The sequence below is a fragment of the Amphiura filiformis genome, chromosome 2 (genome assembly GCF_039555335.1).
Source record: "Amphiura filiformis chromosome 2, Afil_fr2py, whole genome shotgun sequence".
NCBI classification, from domain to species: domain Eukaryota; kingdom Metazoa; phylum Echinodermata; class Ophiuroidea; order Amphilepidida; family Amphiuridae; genus Amphiura; species Amphiura filiformis.
Window position 1 is genome coordinate 57,571,228 of NC_092629.1, and position 27,782 is coordinate 57,599,009.

At 37.1% G+C, this 27,782-nt stretch overlaps 1 protein-coding gene across 1 annotated transcript in view; it reads right to left on the minus strand.

Moving 5' to 3' along the window:
- LOC140146440 (serine/threonine-protein kinase H1-like) overlaps nucleotides 1–24,649 on the minus strand; it is a 70,599-nt gene extending 45,950 nt beyond the window's left edge. The window contains exon 1 of the mRNA XM_072168291.1: nucleotides 23,513–24,649. Within this exon, the coding sequence (XP_072024392.1) occupies nucleotides 23,513–24,406 (894 nt within the window). The 5' untranslated portion in view covers nucleotides 24,407–24,649. The remainder of the gene's footprint in view (nucleotides 1–23,512) is intronic.
- Nucleotides 24,650–27,782: the final 3,133 nt, after the last annotated feature.

The following is a 27,782-nucleotide window of genomic DNA, read 5'->3' on the forward strand; positions in this document are numbered from 1 at the left end:
TACATTTATACATTCATAGAACGACCTTTGAATCTCTACAACTTCAGGTCACATTTTGAGCCATGTTTATTTCACAGAGATTACAGAACTTTGTGACTATGAGTGAGACGATTATATAATAGCCCTCAGTGCTTTGGAAAAAAAATGCTGGCTAAATGTCCTGGATATATAGGACATTCAGCATGTTTCCACAGAAGACAAGCCATTGCACGCTTTTTTTATCCACCATAGGCATAGATCCTGGGGGATGGGGGGATTTATCCCCCAATATTTTGCCAGGGGGATGGTCCATACAATCAGCCCCCCAATGTTGATGCCTGATAATGGGTTTCTGACCAAATTAACCTCATATTTGCCCATTTTAGCCCCAAAAGTGCAAATTTCCACGTGCTTCGCGCGCATTTATTCTACTTTTACACCATATTTCATCAGTTTAACTTCAAAATACCAAAATTTTTCGCACGCAATTGTACCATAAAAAATATTCTGTCGCAAAAAGGTGCTCGATTGACTATACTTCAATATTTTTTCCAACTCCATCCCCCCTCCCAATGTCAAAAAGAAATCTACAGCACTGTTATCCACTCTTATTTGGGGTTAGGAAATTCCAAAATCTGTTACCCTGCATGTTTCCACTGAGAGCAAAAATAGTATGAATTCTTCAATGCATGGCTTTTTTACCGAAAACCTGAAGTCCGGAAAGCAATTTGGGCGAAAATGGTTATAAAATGACCATATCTCTACTATACAGTTCGTTTGCGTACTTCCGATACCAGGAAAATTATTACCCTGCTTGTTTCCACAGTGAATATCATTCACTTTGATACGGAATGATCCACCTCAGGAAACGTCAACGGCATCTTTCCACACAGCTTGTTACTCGCCATCGCAAGGTATGATTATGAAAATGGTACTCTGTGGAAACACGCAGACTGACTCTGTGAACTTGAAGGTCTTTGAAATGGGCTATTACTGTTGATATTCAATGTTCATATGCCCCCATCATATGGAAGAGATGATCATCTTAGCTTACACAGGGGGTATAGATTTCAAATGGAGTCACCCATTCAGGTAAACCCAGTTTGAAAATCACACTCCCTGTGTGAATGATTAAGCTCATGTCTTCCTTAGGGGGGTGTATGGATTTCAATTGGAATAGACCAATGTTGGTTTGGTTGCCTAGATGCAAATACGGTGAGAGAGCCTCTTCAGAATTTACCAAAGGATTTAAGTTTATTCCAAGCAAATATTATGACTTGCAATATACATCTTGTTGAAGACTGCATTTACAGTGTACCCAGTACTAGCTGCCTGTGTTAGCTGGGTCTTGTCATTTATCATTTATGGTAACAGCCCCTCTTAGTCTAATTCCAAATGGTTGTAGCAGAGAAAATGTTTCTCATCTTCTCTGGTTGAAGGTAAGGTCATATGGCCAGAGTGGTAGATAATCACCAGTTAACCCCCAAACTTTTTCTTTGCCTATCCTGCCCCCCCCCCCCTCCCCGTGCAGGAAAAAAATCACAGAAAATCCACCGTTTAGACCACCGAATTGCCATATTTTGGATGAAAATGGCTGCATTTTGGGTGAAAGTCAACCTATTTTGGGTGAAAATCACCCTTATTGGGCCAAAATTGCCCGCTTTCAGGAAGTTTTTTCCCCAAAAAAATTCAATTTGCCTCCCCCCCCACAAAAAAAATCCTGGTGCCACCAATGCTCGCTTGCTTCGTAGTAGGCCGGGGTAGTAGGTTAAAAGGAACGGTTTACGATTTTTGAGGAGCATCCCCGTTGACAATAGGGGCTAGTTGTACAACTTCATAACTTTCCCAAGTCTGCTCGGCAATGATTGCGTGCTAAACTTGGGAAATACCCCTACAGCTATATAATGAGTCAATGGAAAACAATTAAAGCCATTGTTTCCGATTACAAAAACCTGAATTTAGCACAAACCAACATCTGGTTGTGTTTGTAGTAATGAAACTCACACTATTATGAGCCTAAAATAATCTCATACCCATGGCATAGGTCATTAACCCTCCATTCAATAATCATAGCTTATGAAATGAACTCATCTTGTGGGGTATGAGTTTGTGTACCCAGACACATTAAAACTCATTTAATGAATGTAGAAACATAATTGAGGTTGAAGAACTGTGTACTGACAGTGAGAATATTTGTGATATTTGAGCCAGTGTATAAAACACAAGGAATAAAAAGATATATATAAAAAGATTTTTGGTAAATGCATTTTGTTCTTGTTTCCAATGGCGTGTTCAAGTGAATGGCGAGAACAATTCTTTTTTGCTGGGCTTCAATGGGTATGGTTGTCACGAAAACCATTGTTGGCATTTTAGGTGGTTAAGACTAGAATAGCTGCTTTTTATATTTTATTCAATCGCAAAACAGATCAGCGTGATATACATGTTGCGAAAAGGTCATGAATAGGGTGTTGCTTGGAAGGAGAGTGGGTGGCGGCACTGTGGGTTGGGGGTAATGATTGGGTGCACGGATACCGTTCGGTGGAGGCGATATATTTGTATCATGATCGCCCAATTTAGGGCTAGCAAATATCCAAAAATGTGTAAACATGTTGATTTGTGATCCGTTCCAGCAAAATATACGTTAGTCGGCCTGGCAAATTCTGTAAATAAACTAAGCTAGAAAAATATATAAAGAAAATATAAATAAGTATATTGACTATTAATGGGGCTATCATTTTTTTCGGAAGGGGGTGGGGAGCCCAAACATACAAATATATATGCATTTTCTCATCATGGTGCATTTGATGATATCTTTTGAGAAAAGTGGGGGATGACATAAAGAAATTTCATCTGATCAAGACCAGTCAAAACTTACATTTGTCTGGACATTTATTTATGTCATGGATAATCTACAGACCTGGTGAATTTATTCAAAGACTTATGGGATGAAGCTGTGGATCACAAAATGCCCTTTTATATGAAGTTTTATAAATGGTTCTGTATAAGGTTAAATACCCTTTTATTAGGCTAAAAGGGTTCTTTAAAGAAAAAAAGAAGGCAAAAAAGGTTCCTTAAAGCAAAAAGAATTAATGTTAAAAGAACCTTTATTTCAAAAGGAAGCTAAATCCGGGCTAAACCCTTTTTCAGAGTGCCAAGTGTACACCTTTACTTAACTGACTTCCACACTAGATGTGGCAGCCATAGAAATGCAAACTTTCCTTTTTGCGGGGCAAATTTAGTAGATCAATATGATATATATAATTATTTAAACCATATCAAGTCAAGGTTAATGCTACCCACCTTATACGGAAGATTGGATTTTGCAAAGTCATCCATAGAGCTACCAGACCTATTTATTATGGTATATAATAAACGATTCGGGGGTATTAAAAAAAAAAAGAATTTGGGAATAATAAAATTTAGTCCGATTGGCATTTGATTAAAAATATATATTATTTGAGATTGGATTAAAATTATTAATATATAGTAATGTTTTTTGGACTCAAAGGGTGTGATGTTAGTACATTGTATTTCCTTAGCAATTTGCAAAATTGCTAAGGTCTGTTTCTGTCAAGTTCTTTCTTTAAGTTAGGCGTGCAGCCTAACTTATTTCTTTCTTAAGTTAGGCGTGCAGCCTAACTTATTTCTTTCTCGCTATTTCTTTCTTCTTCTTTCTTCTCACAATTTGCTACTACTTCCACATCCTTGATCGGATTTCGACCAAACTCAGTCACAAGCAGTATTGGGTAACTGGCTACAAAAGTTATGGGTTGTTTAAAGTCAGAGGTCATCCAAGGGGTCACAGGGGTCAATAAAAGGTCATTTTAACCAAAAATACTCCAATTGAGCTGAAATTTATATGCAATGATCTTTATGACATTCTAAACATGTTTAAAATTTTTAAAATTATTTAAGGTCATTAAGGGGTCATAAAGGGGTCAAAGGTCAAGTTTTTCAAAATGCTCCAATTGAGCTGAAATTTAAATGCAACGATCCTTATAACATTCTAAACATTTCAAAAATATTTTAAAATTAATTTAAGGTCATTAAGGGGTCATAAAGGGGTCAAAGGTCAAGTTTTTTAAAATGCTCCAATTGAGCTGAAATTTAAATGCAATGATCCTTATGACATTCTAAACATGTATAAAATATTTCAAAATTCATTTAAGGTCATTAAGGGGTCATAAAGGGGTCAAAGGTCAAGTTTTCAATTCAGCTTCAATTGAGCTGAAATTTATATGCAATGATCCTTATGACATGCTTAAAATATTTTAATATTCATTTGAGGTCATAAAGGGGTCAAAGGTCAAGTTTTTCAAAATGCTCCCAATTCAGCTGAAATTTAAATGCAATGATCCTTATGACATTCTATACATTTTTAAAAATATTTCAAAATTCATTTAAGGGGGTACTACACCCCTGCCAAAATTTATGCCTATTTTTGCATTTTTCTTAAAAATTATAGCGCATTGGGGACAAGTAAGATATGTATATTATTGGGGCAAGGACTACAACTACTGCACTATAAATTTTATTTCAGCACAGACAACAGTTGTGGGGTTACAGTGAAAAATGAGGGAAAACCAATATTTGATCAATAAATCAATAACTACTTGCTTTGAGTTGCTGAATTTTCAGTACAGTAGTTGTAGTCCTTGCCCCTATAATATACATATCTTACTTATCACCAATGTGCTATAATTTTTGAGAAAAATGCAAAAATAGGTATAAAATTGGCCAGGGGTGTAATACCCCCTTAAGGTCATTAAGGGGTCATAAAAGGGTCAGAGGTCAGGATTTTCAAAATGCCGCAATTGAGCTGAAATTTGAACGCAATGATTCTTATGACCTTCTAAACATTTTAGAAATATTTTAAAATTCATTTAAGGTCATAAAGGGGTCAAAGGTCAAGTTTTTCAAAATGCTTCAATTGAGCTGAAATTTAAATGCAATGATCCTTATGACATTCTCAACATGGTAAAGATGTTTTTAAATTCATTTAAGGTCATTATGGGGCCATAATGAGGTCAAAGGTCAAGTTTTCAAAATGCTTCAATTGAGTTGAAATTTAAATGAAATCATCCTTATGACATTCTTAACATGTTTTTTAAATATTTTAAAATTCATTTAAGGTCATTAAGGGCCATACAGAGGTCAAAGATCAAGTTTTCAAAATGCCAGCTTTCCACGTTCAATGTATATTGAAATGGCAATTAATGAAACAGTCCTTATAAAATTATCCAGCACAGTATTGCTGCTTGATCAGATCGTCACAATCATCAGCCTAACTTACCTCGTGCCCTTGCAAAGGGCACAGTTGCTCTAGTTAAGTTAGGCGGGCAGCCTAACTTATTTCTTTCTTGCCGTTTCTTTCTTTCCTCTTTCTTTCTTCTTTCTCACAATTTGCTACTACTGCCACATGCTTGATCGGATTTCGACCAAACTCAGTCACAAGCAGTATTGGGTTGCTGGCTACAAAAGTTATGGGTTGTTTAAAGTCAGAGGTCATCCAAGAGGTCACAGGGGTCAAAAAGGTCATTTTAACCGAAAATGCTCTGATTGAGCTGAAATTTAACTGCAATGATCCTTATGACATTCTAAACATGTTTAAAACATTTTAGAATTTATTGAAGGTCATTACGGGGTCATAAAGGGGGTCAGAGGTCAAGTTTTTCAAAATGCTCCAATTGAGCTGAAATTTAAATGCAATGATCCTTAGGATATTCTAAACATTTACAAAATATTTTAAATTTCATTTAAGGTCATTAAGGGGTCATAAAGGGGTCAAATGTCACGTTTTCCCAAATGCTCCGATTGAGCTGAAATTTAAATGCAATGATCCTTATGACATTCTAAACATGTTGAAAACATTTTAAAATGCATTTAAGGTCATTTAAGGGGCAATAAAGGGGTCAAAGGTCAAGTTTTCAAAATGCTTCAATTGAGCTGAAATTTAAGTGCAATGATCCTTATGACATTCTTAACATGTTTTAAATATTTTAAAATTCATTTAAGGTCATTAAGGGGTCATACAGAGGTCAAAGGTCAAATTTTCAAAATACAAGCTTTCCACGATCAAGGTACATTAAAACCGCAATTAATGAAACAGTCTTATTAAAATTAATACTATCCAGCACAGTATTGCCGCTTGATCAGATCGTCACAGTCATCCGCCTAACTTACCTCGTGCCCTTGCAAAGGGCACAGTTGCTCTAGTTGCCATTTCTTTGTTTCTTCTTCTTCTTCTTCTTTCTCACAATTTGCTACTACTCCCACATCCTTGATCGGATTTCGACCAAACTCAGTCACAAGCAGTATTGGGTAGCTGGCTACAAAAGTTATGGATTTGTTTAACGTCCAAGGTCATCCAGGGGTCACAGGGGTCAAAAAAGTTCATTTTAACCGAAAATGCTCCGATTGAGCTGAAATTTAAATGCAATGATCCTTATGACATTCTAACCATGTTTAAAACATTTATAATTTATTTAAGGTCATTAAGGGGCCATAAAGGGGTCAAAGGTCAAGTTTTTCAAAATGCTTCAATTGAGCTGATATTTATATGCAATGATCCTTATGCAGTGGCGTAACTAGGGGAGGGGCAGGGGGCAAAATGCCCAGGCGCTACCGTTAGGGGGCGCCAAATTGACCAATTCAGCCAGGGCCAGCATCGATTCTGCGCCCTCCAAGTGACGAAAGTCAAAATTTTCGCACTCTTCGCGCGCATTTCAACACAAAATCAATTGAAAGAACATTTTAAGACTGATATTCAACTTCTAGTAACCAAAATTAATTAGTGATAGGCCTTATTTGTCCAAAATTTCGCGCAAGAATTAACTGAAATTCTGCGGGGGGGTGGTAGGGGCGCCAATTTTGTTTCTTGCCCAGGCGCTACTGACGACCCTAGTTACGCCACTGTCCTTATGACATTCTATACATTTTAAAAATATTTTAAGATTTATTTAAGGTCATTAAGGGGTCATAAAGGGGTCAAAGGTCAAGTTTTCCAAAATGCTCCGATTGAGCTGAAATTTAAATGCAATTAGCCTTATGACATTCTAAACATGTTGAAAATATTTTGAAATTCATTTCAGGTCATTAAGGGACAATAAAGGGGTCAAAGGTCAAGTTTTCAAAATGCTTCAATTGAGCTGAAATGTAAATGCAATGATCCTTATGACATTCTTATCATGTTTTAAATATTTTGAAATTCATTTAAGGTCATTAAGGGGTCAAAGGTCAAGTTTTCAAAATGCCAGCTTTCCACGATCAAGGTATATTAAACGGCAATTAATGAAATAGTCTTATTAAAATTAATACTATCCAGCACAGTATTGCTGCTTGATCAGATCGTCACAATCATCCGCCTAACTTACCCCGTGCCCTTGCAAAGGGCACAGTTGCTCTAGTTGCACAGCCGCCATCGGCGCTGTGCTTTCTTTTTACCGCGTTCTTCTTTCTTTCTTCTTCTTCTTCTGTCAACATCATAATCAGCCATCGTAGCCACATGCTTTCAGGCATGTTGACCATACTTGGTCAGTAGAACCGTTTGGTGGTGCCACAGATGTCACATGATCAATTTCCGGTCAAATGTCATCCACTTCCGGTCAATGGTCAAAACTTAGATTTTCACTAAAAATGCTACTCCTCCCACATATTACATAGCACCGTGACGTCACTTACATACATGCATCATCTATAGCCAGTGTCTAAAAGTTGTTAACAGAATTGGGATCAAAGGTCATTAAGGGGTCACTTCCGGTAAAAGTCTGAAAAATTCGTTAAAAATATTCAAAAAATCACTGTCTTTACAAATTACACAGCAGAGAGTCGCCATTAGCACACATGCATTGCTACTAGCTAGGGTCCTTAGGATGCCTACAGTTTTGGGGTCAAAGGTCATTAAGGGGTTACTTCCGGTCAAAAACCAAAATTATCAAAAAAGTTTAAAATTTTTTATCTCAAAATATAAACAGACCAGAGTAATATAATCATCATACATGAATTAGTGTTACTTGATGTATGCATGGTATTTTTATTTTGGGGGTCAAAGGTCATTAAGGGGTAACTTCCTGTTTTTAGCTAAATAACTTTAAGAATTTTTATCTCGACAACTAAACAAAGAAGAATTTTTTAATTAAAATTGGAACAATGCATTTTGTCGGTGTACATAAGGTTTTTTTTTCATTGAGGTCAAAGGTCATTAAGGGGGTCAAAAGGTCAATCATAAATTTTAAAAAAAATCAAAATCCATGTATAAGTTCCGATTAAGCTGAAATTCACCAGGAATATTCCTTATGACATCCTAAGCACTATGTAATATTTTTGCAGGGTCAAAGGTAATTAAGGGATCACTTCCGGTTCTCACAGATTCGAGGTCATAACTCATTTGTCACTGCTGGCTGTGCATCCTCGCGGTCGCAGGCGAACGCAATCAGGTCTCGTTCTTTCTTTCTTTCTGTCAATCTTATAATGAACCACCGTAGCCATATGCTTTGAGCCATGTTGACCATAGTTGGTCATTAGGACCATTGGGTGGGGGGACAAATGAAACATGATCAACTTCAGGTCAAAGGTCATCCACTTCCGGTCAATGGCCAAAAACGTGATTTCACTAAAAATGCTACTCCTTCCACAAATTACACAGCACGATGATGGCACTTTGGTACATGCATCAGCTATACCCAGTGTCTAAAAGTTATTGTCCAGAATCGGGGTCAAAGGTCATTAAGGGGATACTTCCGGTATATGACCAAATACCCTAAAATGCTGATGCTGTCGCAAATATATACATGTATAGTACAACAATGTTACTTGGTCATCAGGACCAATAGCTGGTGGCACAAATGTCACATGACCAATTCAAGGTCAAAGGTCATGGAAAGGTCATTATGGCGAAAATGTTATTTCCTATTATTTTTACTAAAACTGCTACTCCTGTAAACACGAATTACACAGCAAGATGACGTCACTTGACACATGCATTAGCCTTGAGGTCAAAGGTCATACGAAGGTCATTATTGCTGATGTGATTTTCTGTTCTGTTACTAAAAATTCTAAGTCATTCCACAAATTATAATATAGCATGACATTACTTGCATACATCCATTGGGGTCAAAGGTCATTGGGTCAAAGGTCATTGGGGTCAAAGGTCATGTAGGTATTATTTCCAGTATGTAGCAAAATACCTTAGGAAGTCGCACTATAATAGCGCATGACCAAAGTTGCACAGAAATATTTACATGAATATTGAATAATTTTTGGTTAGGCCGAATAAAAAAATAATCATGTTTCGCGTCTTCACCAGCTTCCTTTTTTGAGGTTTCTTCAATTTATATTTTTATTTTTTGAAATTCAGTTATAACTTTAAAAAATATGTCTAGGGAGTAAAGATGCTTTCTATAGCCTTGCTAATATACAAGAAACCCGTTTGGAAGGTTTTGTGATAATTAGAGGAGGCCTATCTCGTTGAACAAGATATAAAAAGAGCCTCCTCCTTTTTCCGGGCATTATTAGTCTAGCCGAGCGGCGGCTAGACTCTTGAATCCCAGTAGTTTCTTTCTTCTTCTTCTTCTTCTTCTTTCTGTCAACATTTGATATAATTTGCTCTAGCTCCTTCATTATTTGACCGATTATGACCAAACTTGCGCACAAGCTCAACTACCCCAGCCTTTACATATGACATGACCCATTTGGGGTCAAACGTCACGCATGAGTAATTTTGGCTAAAATGTGATTTTTACCAAAAATGCTTCTTCTCCTACAGATTACATGGTAGAGTATCGAGATTTGGACATTTACCTTGGCTATAGCCGGGGCCTATGGGGTCCTCACAGATTTGGGGTCAAAGGTCATTAAGGGGGTATTTCCGGCACATAACCAAATACCTTCAAAATGCTTCTTTTCCTACAGATTCTATGGTACAGAGATGCGACTGACACATATGCATTGACATTAGTTGGTGTCTATGGGGTCCTCACAGATTTTGAGTTCAAGGTCAAACAGGGGTCAAAAATGGTTGATTACTGAAAATCACTTTAAAATTCAATATTTTCTGCATATTACGTGCTGTGATCATCAGAATAATGCCAAAAGGGCTCTAGCATTATGTTCATGTACGATTGTAATCAGATTTGGCTTAAACATGGAGGAGGGGTCTGTTTTGGGGTCAAAAGGGGTCAAATTCTAATATTTGTCCAATTTAGATGAAAATTAGTATATGTGATCTTGATATGATTCAAAATATATTGGAGGTCATTTCAAGGTCACCAGAGGTCAACTAAAGGTCAAAAGGGGTCAAATTACAAAGTTTATTCAATTTGAATGAAAATTAGTATATGTTATGTGGATATGATGCAAAATGTGGTGAAGGTCATTTCAAGGTCATCAGATGTCATTTCAAGGTCACGGCTAGACTTCGCAGCCTTACTAAGGATGCAATATATCTAGTTGTTATTACAGTTCTAATTATGGGTATTTGCACCAATTTTACGATAAAAAAATAAAAAGCCCCCTCTTCCTCCTTTTTGAAACATGTTTTTATTTTACTTGGCCTTGTCAAAATTAATGATTTCACATACTGTAATATTATGGAAAATAATTATGTAATATAATTATGATTATAATTATAATACTACAAACATCTGTTCATACATGTATACTCCAATGAATTATACATAATATGCTGGACCTTTTGAACTTGCATATGGTATAGGTGAGCTAACAAATTAACCTTGGTCTCTAGCCAAATTCCAAAGTTATAGTGCATTTCAAAAAAAGACCTCTCAGTAAAATAATATACTACTGCTTACATGCATTCATGCTATATAGCTGGGCTAATTAGCTATAGGCCTAGTTAATTAGCTATTGCTAAGGTCGCGTATATGTGTATGCGCAATTAGCTCTAGTTATTGGTTTATATATGTAGGCTATTGGTGTAATCATACTTTTGCAATCAAAGGGGGAAATCTGCAAGGAGGGAATGGCTGCTCCTATGCATTCTAAGCTTTCCATTGACAATGACATATAATTTGACATGTTTTTGATTCGCAATGAATATATCACCTTTAGAGCATGTACATAGACTTATGCGGGGGGGGCAAAAGTTCCCCCTGCTGGTTATACCATTGCCCGGGGGGTGCACTCCCATATGTGACACGATCTGGTCCATGAGAGCCAAAGGCGGCAAATTTGAAACTGAGATAAAGGTAAAAATGTGGAGTAAAAAACAATAAAATACATAAGAAAATAGACATCAAAAACTTCATAACTTTAAAACCAAGTATGCTAGACCTTTGGTGTTTTCAGTAAATGATAGATAGCCTATTGTATGTATAATGTAATAATTACAGTAACTCAATTGTCAAAAATGAATCCTTTGGCCTCCATGGACCAGATCGTGTCACATATTAAATTGGTACCCAGTGGTAAGGCACAGCCAAGAGTAGTGGCAGTGTGAATGATGGGCAGCATAAGATCTGCCAGCCTAACCCAAGAACCATCCATCCATATTTAGTCCTATTTATGCGGCTGCCAGTTACAATAGCTATGTCCTGGCTATGTCCGGGCAGTGAGGGGACCCAATGAGCTGTTATATGCCAAGCTCAGTCCCGCTATTGCCCAGGTCCCGGGGGCAGGGATTGCAATTGCTAGGCGCATTAGGGTTACTTTCAGGTGCGCTGTGAATCCACCATAAGAACTTCACCTAATTATGCAACTTTTGCAGCTACAGTATTTTTCGCCATTTTAACATCATGGCGTGAATGCAATCTTGATAACTGCCAAAATAAACAAATTTTACACACAATTTGCATTTTAGTAACAAATTAGTATCATTGGCATGAGTGGGTGGGAAGAATGCGAATATCACAGATTATGAGTGTCAAAGACAAAGTTCGCTGGTTTACTATAAAGGTAACACAATATCAGGTACCTTAATTAATCGTCGCAATGATATTGTTAATTTTCAGTCAAAATTACTACAGCATGACAAATCTGGGAATCTGACACTTCCTCTGTGACTTAATTGGAAACTATACTACCACATCTGGTTGACAAAACGAATGCCCATACCTCACCCCCTTCCCCGGGGGTACTCAGTACAACAGACAATATGGAGACGTGCCGCAAACATGGGTAGCATTTTCAGCCTTTTGGTATATCAATGACCCCTTTTTCAAAGCCTATTTTGGTATCTGAATGGGTCCTTTTTTCAAAATTTTCTCAATTTTTTCGGAAAATACACCGAAATGTTTCGTTAATTTAGCCAAAATTTTCAAAATTTTCCCAAAATTTGTAAAAACTAGGACAATTTGGGTTAAATTTGGCCGAAAATTTTGACTTTTGGTATATCAATGGGTCCAAATATCTTGAAAATTTGGTATATTTATGGGTCCCCTTTAAAATTCTCAGCAGCACACTCATACTACAATCAAACTTGAGTACCCCCACCCCCGGGCCCCTTCACACTGTGTATATTTGGGGGCCAGATTTTGTCCATATCCTGAAGATTTGTCCTGTTATAAACATTATTATGTTTTGATGGATCCAAGTTGTGATAATATTGGATCCAACACATAATAATGATAAAATTGGATGCTTTACGCCCAATATTTATTGGTCTCGCTATGAGTTTTAAAATATTGGACTCTACTACGTCTCGTCCAATATTTTAATATGGGCTTAATCGATCCAATTTTATATCAAACTCGTGCTGCACTTTTATAACCCTAACACAGACCATGGTTTTTTATCAAAGTTTTTTCGGCTTATATAAGGCGGAAAAATAAGATTCATAACACCGTGCATTGATATAGAATGGCATGCATGCAGTTGGGCGCAATGCTTACGCTAGTTGTGCGTTGCCTTAATGAGTGACTGGCGCACGCTTATGTAAATTTACGTAAGCGTGAGTTGGGACTTTATTGATGTGCACAGTAACAAAAGCCGAATAATTTCCGCCTTAATAAGCCAAACAAACTTTACTGAAGGAAAAGAAGGAAGTGAAATGCTGTAGGCCCCCATGTCCTCCCTTCCCCGAAAAAAAAGTCATTATTTTCTTACTTTTAACAAGTTTTAGGGTTGGTTTACTCTCCAAGAGAGGGGGAAAACATTTTTTTGACCTTTCAGCAGATGTCCATGGCCCTTTATCCATTCAGTTGACCCCTTCTTTGTGTACATTATCATCCCTTTATTTGAGGACCACTGACAGAACATGGTCAGTCAGTTTAAAATCAATGGACCTTCATCATGTCTGGACAATAGACTCTATAAATACATTGACTGGACAATAGAATTAGACAACTATCTTAGATTAAGGTATTTAAAACAGACAGCCACTAGTGTTGCCAAATTCACAATTTGATAGCTCAATTGGGCGACTTTTGAAGATTTCCCCCAAGATTACAATTTCCTGTCCCATAGAAACCAATGATCAAGAACAAACTTGGGTGACTTTTTGATATTGGCTTCCACGACTACATGTAGAAACCAATGGTTATGAGGAAAATTGGGTGACTTTTCATTTATTTGACCATAGATAGTGAAGGAGATGATTTGACCTGGGATTCGGGCTGAAATTCTTTGGCAAGACCCCTTGGCCTATATTACATTATACAATGTAGCATGGTTAACAAATAATTTGACAAGAACAGTGTTTTGATGAAACTTGTACTTGTTCTCCCATTGCTGGCAGCAGGGCATGTGGCATTACTGGACTTTTTTATTGGGGGTGGGGGCAAAGCAAAACATTTGCACAGTGAGCATTCGTACGGCCAATTTTACCAGGATAACTGCATGCGCAGCCTGTAAAAAATTTCAGTTTTATACTATAAGAAATTTGAAGTGAAAGTTGATACACATGGTTCATTTAGTGTGTATTTTGAAATACCGGTACATAATTATTTTACACTGATCAACGGTAACACATATATTTTCCAATTATTTTATTTGTTTTACCAGTTACAGCCTGTCTCAAAAAAAATTGTGCAAGTGAAAAGCGCCCTCTGTAACAATTAGAAAATACCGTTGTGACATAATCTTTACATCAACGTCAATGGCATAGTCTTAGCTCTCAAATGCCGTTTAGTCTGTTCAATTTGCTTGTTTTAATCTTGAGATATGCTTACTTAACAACGAAAGGGTAAAATCACAATTGTGCCACTTTTACTAGGGAAGAGGGATGTACATGTAAATCAATGATAGCATCAAGTTTATCAAGAGTTCCTTCGTGAAATCAAAAGAATGCATCAATTACACAACGATACATAATTTTTTTAATGTTTTATCATGATAAAGGTATAATGGTTCTCTTTTTCCACTTGCGACAAATTAAACGATAAATAAATATTTCACATTCTGCTGTAAAATTAAATACATCTGCATGTCAATGATTTTACCATGGTATACTGTTCTCATTTGTCATTCACGACATGTTAAAAGACAAACAAATATTGCACACTTATAGGTTAATGAACTTTGACAAGTTCATGAAATTAGACAAATTAATGAAATTAGACAAAATAATGCATCAGCGCTGGTGTTGATCGTCTAATGCGAAGGGGAGTGCATTAGGCGCATCAACATCGGCTATGAGTGATTTACATGTACCAGCCCTATTCCCTAGTAAAAGTGGCACAATTGTGATTTTACCCTTTCGTTGTTAACTAAACATATCTCGAGATTAAAAAGAGCAAATTGAACAGAACAAACGGTATTTGAGAGCTAAGACTGTGCCCTTAACGTTGATGTAAGCATTATGTCACAACGGTATTTTCTAATTGTCAAAGAGGGCGCTTTTCACTTGCACAATTTTTTTTGAGACAGGCTGTATGTAGGACAGGTTAGTGTAGAGTGGTCTTCTCACTCGCTTCTCACCACTGTGGCCCAGGTTCAATTCCCCGTGTTGCCACATGTGAGTTTGGGTATTCCCGCTGTTCCGGCTTCTAAAAATGGACCTCTTCCCACATCCCTGTCCCATCATATAAAATTTGGTTGTCATCCCTGTAATTTAGTAGCCTCTGAGCACTAAATTTGGGCTTTGCCTGGCTTTGGCCAAATGTTATAAAATATATAAATAAAATAGCAATAGCTCATTTTTGTAAAAAAAATAATATATCACTATCAGGAACTTTTCAAATGAATGGAAGTTCATTTTCCCTCTCTTATAATTTAAGAAAGAATGATCGGTGATCACATCATTCTTAATACCACTTCCATATGAACTCCACATAACAAGACAAGGACTTTTGAATTGCAAAGTATAATGAATTCATACAAAAATACAAAGGGAAACAAAAATTTTGAATTGATAATTTTAACAAAACACACCATAGTTCAAATCCATAACATACAATCACTACAATAATCCTAGGCTTATTATTCATATAATTTATTAACTTTACAGAAAAACTACATGTATAAATAAATCTAATACAGACTTTATGTGAATTGTTCTGTTGGAATTTCAACAAATTGTTCTGAACAAAAAGCAATAAAGAATGGGTGTACTTTGGTTTTGTTCCGCTGACATCCATTAAATCACACGTTTTGTGCTACAGTAAGCATGCCATTTTTATGGAAATATAGAAAGAATAATGAGCTATTGGCACTGTCTAGAAAACTAAATTGAAAAACAACTTTTACAGTATGTGCAAAGTTCATTTTCAAAACCAGATCAAGCTTCTTTAGCCTTGATATACTTTTTTTGAGGGTGGGTATTTTGTAATGCTGTCATCGACATGCAAATTACAGTACTGACGCAAGTACAGCCCCACCTTCGAGTAAACTTTGCACAGAAATTTACACACCCAAGTTTTTGAATGTACACATGTACACACTCAAACCTTCAATCCTACCTAAAACCTTACTTGGACTTCATGCACTGTAACTGCGCAGTATTCATGTACAGTCCCACCCCTAATGGTATTTTTCACTTTAAAAAGGGGTGGGACAATTAATACGGTATATCGATATGATGATATGATGTCGAAATCAGAAAAAGTTGCAGATGTTGACATAAAATTTGGATAACCTTTACTTTTTGAATTTGTTTTAAGGGGGTACTACACCCCTGCCCAATTTTGTGCCTACTTTTGAATTTTTCTCAACAATTATAGCGCATTGATGACAAGTAAGATATGTATATTATTGGGGCAAGGACTACAACTACTGCACTGGAAATTTGATTTCAACACAAACAGTAGACTATGCCATAGTCGAATTTTATTAAAAATATGTTATTATTTAGTCATGATGATTATGAACCCATTTCGTTGAACTCAAAATTATACTGATGTTTGTTTATTAAAATTAAAGTATTCAATAGTAAAATGGTCATAAAAATTAAGAATATCAGATGATTAGTGACAATAAAAGTAATTGAATGCAACATTATCTTGCATAATTATAATGGCTCACTTTAATACTGAACAATTCTGATTTTGGAATCTACCAGTTTATTGATAGCGAACCACAAAAATCCGACTATGGACTTTGAATTTTAAGCAGAACTTTGCCCGGGACTTTGCTCTCTAAAAACACACTGTCAAGCATACTTGTTTATCAGTCCATTAACCACAAGTAATAAGCATGGTATACAACATGTAGTACAAGACGCGCTAGATGTTTGATGAGAGATTAACTTTCGCGTCAACACAAAAGCGCCGCAAATACCACAGATAGTTGTGTACGGTGTACATGTAGTTAATGGTAATGGCGCGGGCCCGGAAGATTTAAACCATAGCGAGATATGAGCGACCAATCACAAGGCAGATTCACTTAAAGATGCATTACATCATGGCCAATTTTACTCTCCATAGAGTCCCGTGTTAAAAATCTTAACCACAAGGCAAAGTCAGTAGTCCACTTGGGAAGCTAACAAACAGAGGGAGTGCGGCGACTGAAAAGATCAGATACAGATGTGGAAATCTATCAGTTGCACACAAATCAATATAAATCAGAGTTTTATGCTTAAATGTAATAGCCAGAGTATGCAAAATGGGCAAGTGGACTACAGAGAAGTCTACACAAACAGTTATGGAGTTACAGTCAAAAATGAGGGAAAACCAAGATTTAATCAATAAATCAATAACTACTTGCCTTGAGCATCAGTGCAGTAGTTATAGTCTTTGCCCCTATAATATACATATTTTACTTGTCACCAATGCGCTATAATTTTTGAGAATAATGCAAAAACAGGCACAAAATTTGCCAGGGTGTAGTACCCCCTTAAGATGACTCAATTTCTGATGCTAAAGTTGACCACAACTGATTGAAATCTACACAAATGTAAATAACCAATCACAATCAATGTTTGAAACAGTCTCTGATAAATTCCTAGTATTATGATGATAACATGAACACTGTAACATACTGTAGGGCAACCACTTCTTAACTGGTGCCAGCTTTCCCTTTAAAGGGAATTTTTTTATTATCAAATATATACCTGAATGTTATCTCCTGATTTTCCTCTCCTCCCCACCCCACCACCTCAAATGGTAAATTGCAATGTGACAATAAAGAACAAAACATTTCAATGTGTCACAGTAATTGTTTAAGAAACTTGACAGAACATCAAATTTCAGAAATGCTGCCACCCTGCTGCCCATTTTGTCTATGTTTTGACAGACCCAAAATTGTGAATTTTATGATTCTACTATATTCATAATTTTCACTTATCTTAGAATGACTTTTCAATGCTTTGGGAACAAAAATCAATATTCCATAACTTGAGGTCAACCTCTTGAGTTTTGGATGTTAAAAGGAACTTAGTCATTGCTAATGAGACTATTTTTGGCTTCTATTATTCTCATTATGCTCATCTGTCAGGACCGAGTTCTTTCTTCCCAACATAAGTGTTCATCCATAGAATGTCCTCTAAATGGGTTAAGTACAAAAACTCATACTTCATGATTTGAGGTCAAGATGTTAGCCAAGATGGTTGAATGAGGGTCATTGAACTTGGCGATTGACAATTAGGCTATTCTTTGCTCATACCTGTTGCTATCGCAGTGTAATCTGACCCGACCCTATATGACTAAACAACAAGAATGCCATGGGATTGTTGTGAGATTCTGAACAAGTTTGGATCAAGTTTCTCACAAAAATGTCTATTGTTCTGTACTTTTAATACAGTGCTTGGTAGGGAGGATAACAATGCTGAGGTCAGGACTCCCATGCTGAAGAATGAATACAGCATATTTTCATCATATTTATTTTCACTATTTTTCGGGCTATTTTCCCTGTAATATCTGGGTTTTAAACATAGATCTTAGGCAGGGTTAGGGCCGAGTAACATGTATCAATGTATCCTAAAGTTTTACCAGTAGTCCTCCATGCAGCAAATATTTTTTAGAGATATTATACAAATCATTGTTTTCTAGGCCCTTTTGTACATTACAACATTTACATCAAGTACCGGTATGTCAAAATGATTTTGGACAGCAAGACACAGCATGAAATTTAACAAAATGATCTTATAAGGACTGAAAATGGACAAAAGAGCTTACATTGTAGATTTTATGGTTAGGGTTGCAAGCAGACTATATTCGGGGTACTCAAGTTTGGTTTGGGTAGGGGTGTGCTGCTGAGAATTTGAAAGTGGAGCCATCAATATACATAATTTATACCATTTTTTTGTCAAAGTATTTGGACCCATCAATATAGGCCTACCCAAATTTTTCGGCCAAATTTAACACAAATTGTCATAATTTTTACAACTTTTCCCAAAAATTTAGCAGATATTTCAAATATTTTGGCTACATTTACATGTAGGACAAAATTGGGTATTTTCCGACCAAATTTAGAAAATTAAAAAAAAAAAAGAACCCATCCATATACCAAAATTGGTGTAGAAAAAGGGGTGTCATTGATATATGTAGGCCTATACATGTATACCAAAAGGCTGAAAACGTTACCCAAGTTTGTGGCAGGTCCCTGAATAGTCATTTGTACCTGCCCCCCCCCCCATGACTACATTCTGCAATCATGTATTTAACCACTCATTCCCAGTACTTTCTGACAAGAGCTAAAATCCCGGTCCTGCTCGAACACTTTAAATAACATGGGTACTTCAAATATGCCCCCCATTCCCCCCACCCGATATATTGGTGGTAGGCCTAGTTGTTTTTTGGGTCATGCATCCCTAGAGACATTCAATATTGATTGGTGGGGAAGGGGAGGGCTGTAGTAGTACAAAACAGTTCAGACTTTACATCAAAGACCCTGTTCACATTAGGAAATTTTATTCTTTAGACGAACCTCGAACGAAGATCAAAAATCGTTTTTTCCTAATGTGTACGCAATTTTCTTCCTTCGACGAAGATTAAAATTGCTTCGTTCAACAAAGCTAAAAAGGTTGTTTCGACGAAGGAATACTTCGTTCGACGAAGCTAATTATGTAATGTGTACGCTCGCTTCATTCGAAGAAGGAAATTGATCATGTGACAAGTGACCTTCGCTGGCTTTAAATAATAGCCGGGCGTTAATAGCTTCATTCGAGCTTCGTTAATTTTCATGAAATGTGTACAGTGCAATGTCTTCATTCGGTCTTCGTTCAGCGTAATGTGTATGCATGCTTAATTAGTTAATCAAGATTAACTTATCTTCGTCGAATGAAGAAATTTGCTAATGTGAATAGGGTCAAAGAAAGCTTAATTTCAGTATGTTATAAAGTATAAAATACGGGTTAAAATGTATTTTTACACAAGTGTTCTAACTACTTATGACCGGGATTGTAGTTGTACATGTATCAGTCACTGATATGTCCTAAATTTAGACCCAATGGCCATTTTGAGTTTGGACAATGTCTCCACAGAGAAGCCAAGATGCCAAAGCAAACACAGCATTCTGTTGTTTCTTTACTTTCTACATTTTCCTAGTGGGACTTGAATCACAATACAGTGTAAATATGCATTGCATGGTCCAAATACTCTCATATAACACAGCCACGGTTCAGAAATCTTCCTCTTATATCATGCTGACCTTTGACCTTACAACTTTGGGTATGAGTTTTGATTCTGATTTAAATCAAAGTCTGATGGAGGACTATGTCTGCAAGGAACTTTGTCTGTAGGGTTGAGGTTAGTGTGTGCCATATCCGTGATTATACAACACAAGAGCAGGGTGGTGCATTATGTACACACTCTTGAAATAAAATTCAAGAAAATGCAGCCCTCTGATTTCTAATGTTTTGAAATGCAATCAAAAGAATGAACAAGAGATTGGGGCAGGCGGCAAATTTCTTCCATATAAGGCTGCTCCCTTTGATGAATTGTGGTTTTAATTTGGTTGGACAAATTACAACTTTGGATAAATAATGATACAAAAACAACTTTTTGTGTACTTTTTGGTGAAAAAAAAAAAGATTCACAAAGTTGCTATAATATCCCAATTTGGCTCAAGGTTTTAAAAGCAGTAAACAGGTATTCATGATGTTAGAAGTAATTACAGATTTGATGTGTATGTTATTATTTTGAAGGCTGCTTTGATGTAACTGGATTTTGAAGTTTTTGTTCCATCTATAGGCCTATAGGCTGATGAAAGTCGATTTTCCTGTTACCTACCCTCATTTTCTGACCCTCACTTGAATTTCTTGCAATATATATATTATGACACACCATTTGATTCTCCGGTGGGGGGATGGGAATTTTTGTTATTTTGCCACAGAAGGCGGCAAAATTATTTTTTCGCCGCCTTCAGCAGCAAACTTTTTTATTTTGAATTTTAATGTCAACCTTTATTAGGTTGCATCAAACGCCCCGGCCTCAGACCAATCAATTTTCTTGTACCTAGCTTCAAACTGTTCCACTTGCTAAAATATTAACCTCCACCAAATTAAATCAAAAGTCGTCGGAGGGGGGGGGGGGGTGGCACAGCAGGCTCAAAGTTTTGGTACGTATACAATCATCAAAAGGCAGTTATTCTTAATACAGAGATTTACAGTACGCAATAATGGCTGCCACTTGCATTATTGGTTACAGTAGGTATGTTGGGTGCTTTTATAGTCCCAAATCCTATTATTTAGGAGATGACACCTATTGACTTTCTGCAATGTTGCTATGTAATAGCTGCCTTATGTGTTATAACATAGAGAAATACTTGAGAATTGTCCAATATATTGATATACCAAGAAGGCAGCTGGTGGTGATCAATTTCAGCTTGATATGCCTAGGAAAAAACAATCACATTTTCCCATCAGACATATGTTGGAACTTGGGCCTAATCAACCCATGTTTAGCCGTGGGGGCTTAACACAAATGACCATACAGGTATGTTCCCCCGGAAAGCCCCCCCTTTTTGGATTTTGCAGCTCCAAAAGATCACCTACATTTAACCAAAATAGAGCTCAGAAAGACCCTTGATTTTGATAATTTCGGCTCTAAAAGACTCCAAAATTGCTCATTCCTCATATTTCTGTTTTTTTCAGGCGATTTCCAACCAGAAAGCCAAGAAAGACCCTTGATTTTGACTGTTCACAGCTCCAGAAGTCCCCATTTTACTTGTTTGCAGCTCCAAAAGACCCCCTCTTACCAGTACACCGTCAGCTCCCAAAGACCCACCACATCAAAATTCTGGGGAACATACGCACCAAAATTTTTGATGTGCCCCCCAGGTTTAGCCAGTCTGTTCTCAACATGAAAATATGTGTAATGAGGATATGCATATGTTGCATAGGATTCTGGGATGGGTAAAATATCTTCTCTGTGATACCCCATTGTGATTGTCAATGACCAATGCCCCCCCAACAGTCTCAACAGTCCATGTCTTTTTTAAAGACATTTCTTGTTTAAAGCAAAGCTGAAACTTGAATTTATATCAGATTCATACCATACAGCCCTTCAAAATGCTTTCACTGAATCATTGAATCATGAAAATAATTATATCAAAGTTCAACAATAGTAGAAAAGGTGTTCGTCCTTTTTTTGCTTTGTTTACAAAAGGGGAAGGCCCAAATCGTCGATGTTATATTAACGATCAATATGCTTTATAGTATGGATGTTGTTTTTATAGTACAGTACTGAAAAATGCAATTTAAAGGTCCAAAATATTACATGTAGGACCCATAATTGAAACCTATTATTGATTAGGTACAAACACCTACCTAGCATTGTCCTTGATATTGAGACAAATTACTTGAAAAGTTGGGAAGGGCTTGATCAGAGCTAATTTTACTTTTCACTTATTAACCCTGCATTATACGCATGTGTCCGTCATGTTCAGAAGTTGTTGACTAAATACCGGAATTTTCTCAGATTTTTTGAAATAATAGCAACCAGCCAATCACAATGGGTTCTTTAATAAATTTATACAAATTTATACATAAAATTTCACAGCAGTGTATAAAATTATCTATGTACGTGCAAAGCTTCCAAGCTTGCGAGTTTGCGTGCAAGAGCAGACAACAGCGATGAATAGCCTCACTCAGTTGATTACATTTAACAAAGCTATCAGATTGGCAGTGAACAAAAGGAAATCATCCAAGCACTGCCACCAACATAATAATGCCCTATAAACTGAATCAATGGCTTATTTACTACTAAGTTCACTGCCAAGGATACTACAGTAGCACATGTTGGTAGACTGCCATTTAAGTAAATAATACATTCAGTGATAATTAGTTGATCCATATAATAGATCATATGTTACAATAATTTATTTTTTGACAAATAGCCCCCCCTTATGTGAAAAAAATGAATATGAAGACTTCCTGTTAGTGGTCCCACTAAGTTCTGACACCACCTGCCTAGTAGTTCTTGAACGACATGCTGGATAATCATGACAGCATTGTTTGAGAATAATGTTATTGTTTTTTTCATGAAAAAGGAGGTATAGGGATATACCCAGTACCCGGTATACACATGATATGAGGAGGGTGTGTGTGTGGAGTTCCGACTTATCACTCACTTCCACCGTTCCAGGGACTATTTTTATCAACCAACTGGGGACGTCCTCAGTTAAGTTGGCAGAACTATGCCAGTGAAATCATGTAAATACATAATAAGTTCTAACTCAGAACCATTGAGGGTTTGTGTACATGCATGTCCATCATTAATTGTCCCTGCATACACAATTATGCTAAAAATGAATAAGTCCCCGGTTGACACACTAATTAGGTAGATGTGTCTGGCGTGTATGCATTCATACACCTGTATCATTGTTCTTTCCCCTGATGACTTTTACACCACAGTTGGGGATTGGGTACGGTGAATTCACAAGTTCTTGGATTAAAAATGTCATGATCCTACACAGCACAGACAAAATTCATGATAGTGGATTATGATAAAAAGTAGACAACATTTCCTATAAAATATCACTGGACTTAGATTTTGTCAACATATCAGTGAGAATATAATTTGGAATGGGTAGCCTAGGGAAGCTGAGTGATTACAGCAACTTAACATTTTTCTGTTTTCTGTTGTTTGCAATCTAATCAACCCATATTTGCATCAAATTTGCCATGCATATACATGTACATACAGTTGTATGTACGTTGATGACACCTTTGCATTTCACACAAAATGACAATTTTCTAGCTTACCTCTCCCGAGTACGAATACTTGGCACGTAGTATCTTGCGATAGAGTCTTGTCCGATTGTCATCGTCAAATGGCATCCGTCCACTAAGAAGAATATATGTTACTACTCCTATTGCCCATAGATCCACGGCCTCGTTATACGCCTTCCTCAACAGAATCTCGGGAGCTATATACTCTGGCGTCCCACATATTGTCCTCATCATCATGTCTTGTTGGACTTCCCCGCCAGTTTTTCGACAACTTGCAAGCCCAAAATCCGTAATCATGATCTTTGAGTCATTACCCGGATGATAATACAGTAAGTTTTCGGGTTTTATATCGCGATGCGTTATACCTAAACTATGTAGATAACGCACAGCTTGAGCACCATTTGTAATACGTGCGTGGCGTCCACGTTCATTGAAGTTTCCTTTGGCCACAATACGATCAAATAACTCGCCACCCGTCGCAAGCTCCATGACCATATAAGTTCTATCTTTGCCATCGAATACTTCTATAAGTTGTATAATATTAGAATGCTTAACTCTCCTCAATATATTCAACTCGACTTCCCAACATTGTTTACCTTCCCGTCGTTTCTCCACCATTTTGATAGCATACGGCTGCCTAGTCGACCTGTGTTCCACTCTAACAACCCTGCTGAAACTACCCGTCCCAATCAGGGCTTTGATGTCATATTTAGCCGTAACTCTCGGATCAAAAGAAGCTTTATATTTCGCCTTCCGATGAGCTCTACCTTCATCTCTCTGGTAGTGGTTCCGTTTTCCACCGCCGTGTCCATTTTGAGTACCACCAATTGTGTTACCATTTACTGTCTCTACCGTCTTGACCCAGTCGATGTGCTTCTCCATGGGAACTTCTTCGGGAGCAAGTTTACCAGGAGCTGCGCACCCCATTGTCGATTTCTGTCGTGATCCACGCTTATATCCAGCATAACTTAACACAGATGTTGGCTGGTGTCTTCTTCAACTATCCATGATAAAATATACCACTTAATCGTCAAAGTAGCCATGATTTTGTCTCTATTTTGAGAAACTCCATCTCCCATGTACAACGAACTTTCACTACTCATACGGCATTGTAGATGTGCGATCGCAAATACCTATACCAGTGTTGCTGGTATAACCAAATGACCCATAAGTAAACAAGTTTGAAAAGCACCCTTTGGGCGCTATTATACTGCGCCAGACATTGCGTGGAAATTACGAAATCACCTAATTGGGTGTGAAATCGGGGGATGTGGCTTAGAGGATTCCGATACCGGAACAAACAATGTGAAAGTATTGTCTCGCAAAGGAGCTTGGGTAATACACCTGTTCGCTGCAAAAAAAGTTTTGTGAGCTTCTGCTCACAGCACAGACCTACCTCTGCTTTGGCCCGAGTTTCTTTTTTTTTAAATAAAAAAATCGGATTTTTTAAAGAAAACTTTAAATCAGATTATTTTTAAATCTGATATTTTTCTTCTTTTTTATTATTGCTGATCTAAATTATTGAATAAATCATGTGACAATTATGGCGATTTACACGGGGGTTTGCATTGAAAAATTAAATCGTAACTGGTAGGCCTACCTACAAAGTTAGATTTAGAATCATAGAGAATATCAAAAAATTATGCCAATTGATGATTGTCCATGATTTAATAATCAAATTAAAAAAGAAAGACTTAAATCCTTGAAGTTTGCAACGTGTTCGTGCCAGTGTTTATATACTTGATACAGTCTACTTCTTCAGTAGCATCAAAAAATTGCACTGAGTCGGTAAATGTTCATGTCGTTTAAAGAATTTCAATAAAATAAAGACTGGCAAAGACCAGTGTATTGGGTTCCGAATTAAGTATGTGAAAAATTCACAGAACATACATTGTAGGCCTAGGCATGAGAGCAAAAGAAAAACGCATGTTTTATAGTAAATCTAACCATGGACCTGGACAGCCAGTTATAATGATTGATTTATTGAATGAAACATTATGTCGGCAACTGCAGACCTTTGAGAAGCAATCATCTTATTACCGTTACTTGCATATTAGCATCGATCAATCGATGAAGTGCCTCGGGATATTGATTATAACGGGATACACATAATCGATTTTACATCCTAACTTTTATTGCTCAGCTGATTCAGAAAGGCGAGGTACCGTCAATCTAAAAGTGGTGGCGCTATAACCAAATTACATTATTATTATCATAAATTGGAAAGTCATTAAACCTTTCTCTCTGCTGTCAGCCCGAAAGGCTACAGTGGCGTGGGGAGACCCACCTCCCAGCCAAATCAAAGGGGAAAAAAATGAAAAAAAATCCTTGTTCTTAGTAGGCCTACTGCACCTTGATTTGGGTATAAAATAGTGCAAGTGTAATTTTACTGTTTTAAGATACTGATTTAACAGTCAAAATGTGTGCACAATCTTTCGTTATATAATGCAAAATTTTTGCACGCTCCGCGCGCCTTCTTTACACACACGATCAAATTTGCTGTTAATAGGTCACTACTTCATCAGTTATCTACTGCTGATAACTCATTACTTCATCAGATGTATAGCTCATTACTACTTCATCAGATATCCGTCTATTGCTGGTAGCTCACTAATTTAGCTTCATTTGTCAGCTATCTACTGTTGATAGCTTACTACTTCATCAGTTATCTACTGCTGATAGCTCATTGCTTCATCAGATGTCTAGTGCTGATAGTTCACTATTATATATATTGCTGGTAGCTCACTAATTTGTCAGCTATCTACTGTTGATAGCTTACTACTTCATCAGCTATCTACTGCTGATAGCACCGAGGCTGCTTAGCTATCTGCTGCTGGTGATCATTTCTGTATTAGCTTATATTATCAGCTATCTACTGTGTTTAGCTCTTTACTTCATCAGCGATCTACTGTTGGTAACTCACCATTCCAACAGCTATCTACTGCTGATAGCTCACTACTTCATCAGCTATCTACTGCTGATAGCTCACTACTTCATCAGCTGTCTAGTTCTGATTGCTCACCAAGTTCAATCAGCTATCTACTGCTGATAGCTTACTATTTCATCAGTTATCTACTGGTGATAGCTCACTACTTCATCAGCTATCTACTGCTGATGGCTCACTGCTTCATTATCTACTGTAAAGCTATTAAATTTCGCTAGTACTTAATTTCGCTAATTGCCAATAACCACCATTTTTGTGGGTATTTAATTTCGCTAATCCAGCAATTTATGTGTACAATTCAATGTAAAACTGTTCAATTTGCGGGTATTTAATTTCGCGAATTATAGCTTCTAGCGAAATTAGCGAAATTAAATCCCTAGCGAAATTAAGTGGTTTTACAGTATATTCCCAGCTACTACTGTAGCTATCACTTCATCAGCTATCTACTGCTGATAGTTCATCATTCCATTAGCTATATACTGCTGATAGCTCACTACTACTGAGTGCACCACTTCTTCAGCTATCTACTGTTGATAGCTACTTTTGATAGTGCACCACTTTATCAGCTATCTACTGCTTAAGCTCACCACTTCATCAGCTACATACTGCTGATAGCTCCCACTTCATCAGCTATCTACTGCTGATAGCTCACTACTTCATCAGCTATCTACTGCTGATAGCACATTGCTTCATTAGCTCTCTACTGCTGGTGATCATTTCTGTATTAGCTTATACATGCATTATCATCTATCTACTCTATATAGCTCTAACTTCATCAGCTATCTACTGCTGAAAGCTCACCAATCCATCAGCTATCTACTACTAATAGCTCGCTACTTCTTTAGCTATCTACTGTTGATAGCTCACTATTACCGAGAGTGGACCACTTCTTCAGCTATAGCTACTTTTGATAGTGCACCACTTCATCAGCTATCTACTGCTGATAGCTCACCACTTCATCAGCTATCTACTGCTGATAGCTCACCACTTCATCAGCTATCTACTGCTGATAGCTCACCATTTCATCAGCTATCTACTGCTGATAGCTCACCACTTCATCAGCTATCTACTGCTGATAGCTCACCACTTCATCAGCAATCTACTACTGATAGCTCACCACTTCATCAGCTATCTACTGCTGATAGCTCACCACTTCATCAGCTATCTACTGCTGATAGCTCACCACTTCATCAGCTATCTACTGCTGATAGCTCACCACTTCATCAGCTATCTACTGCTGATAGCTCACCACTTCATCAGCAATCTACTACTGATAGCTCACCACTTCATCAGCTATCTACTGCTGATAGCTCACCACTTCATCAGCTATCTACTGCTGATAGCTCACCACTTCATCAG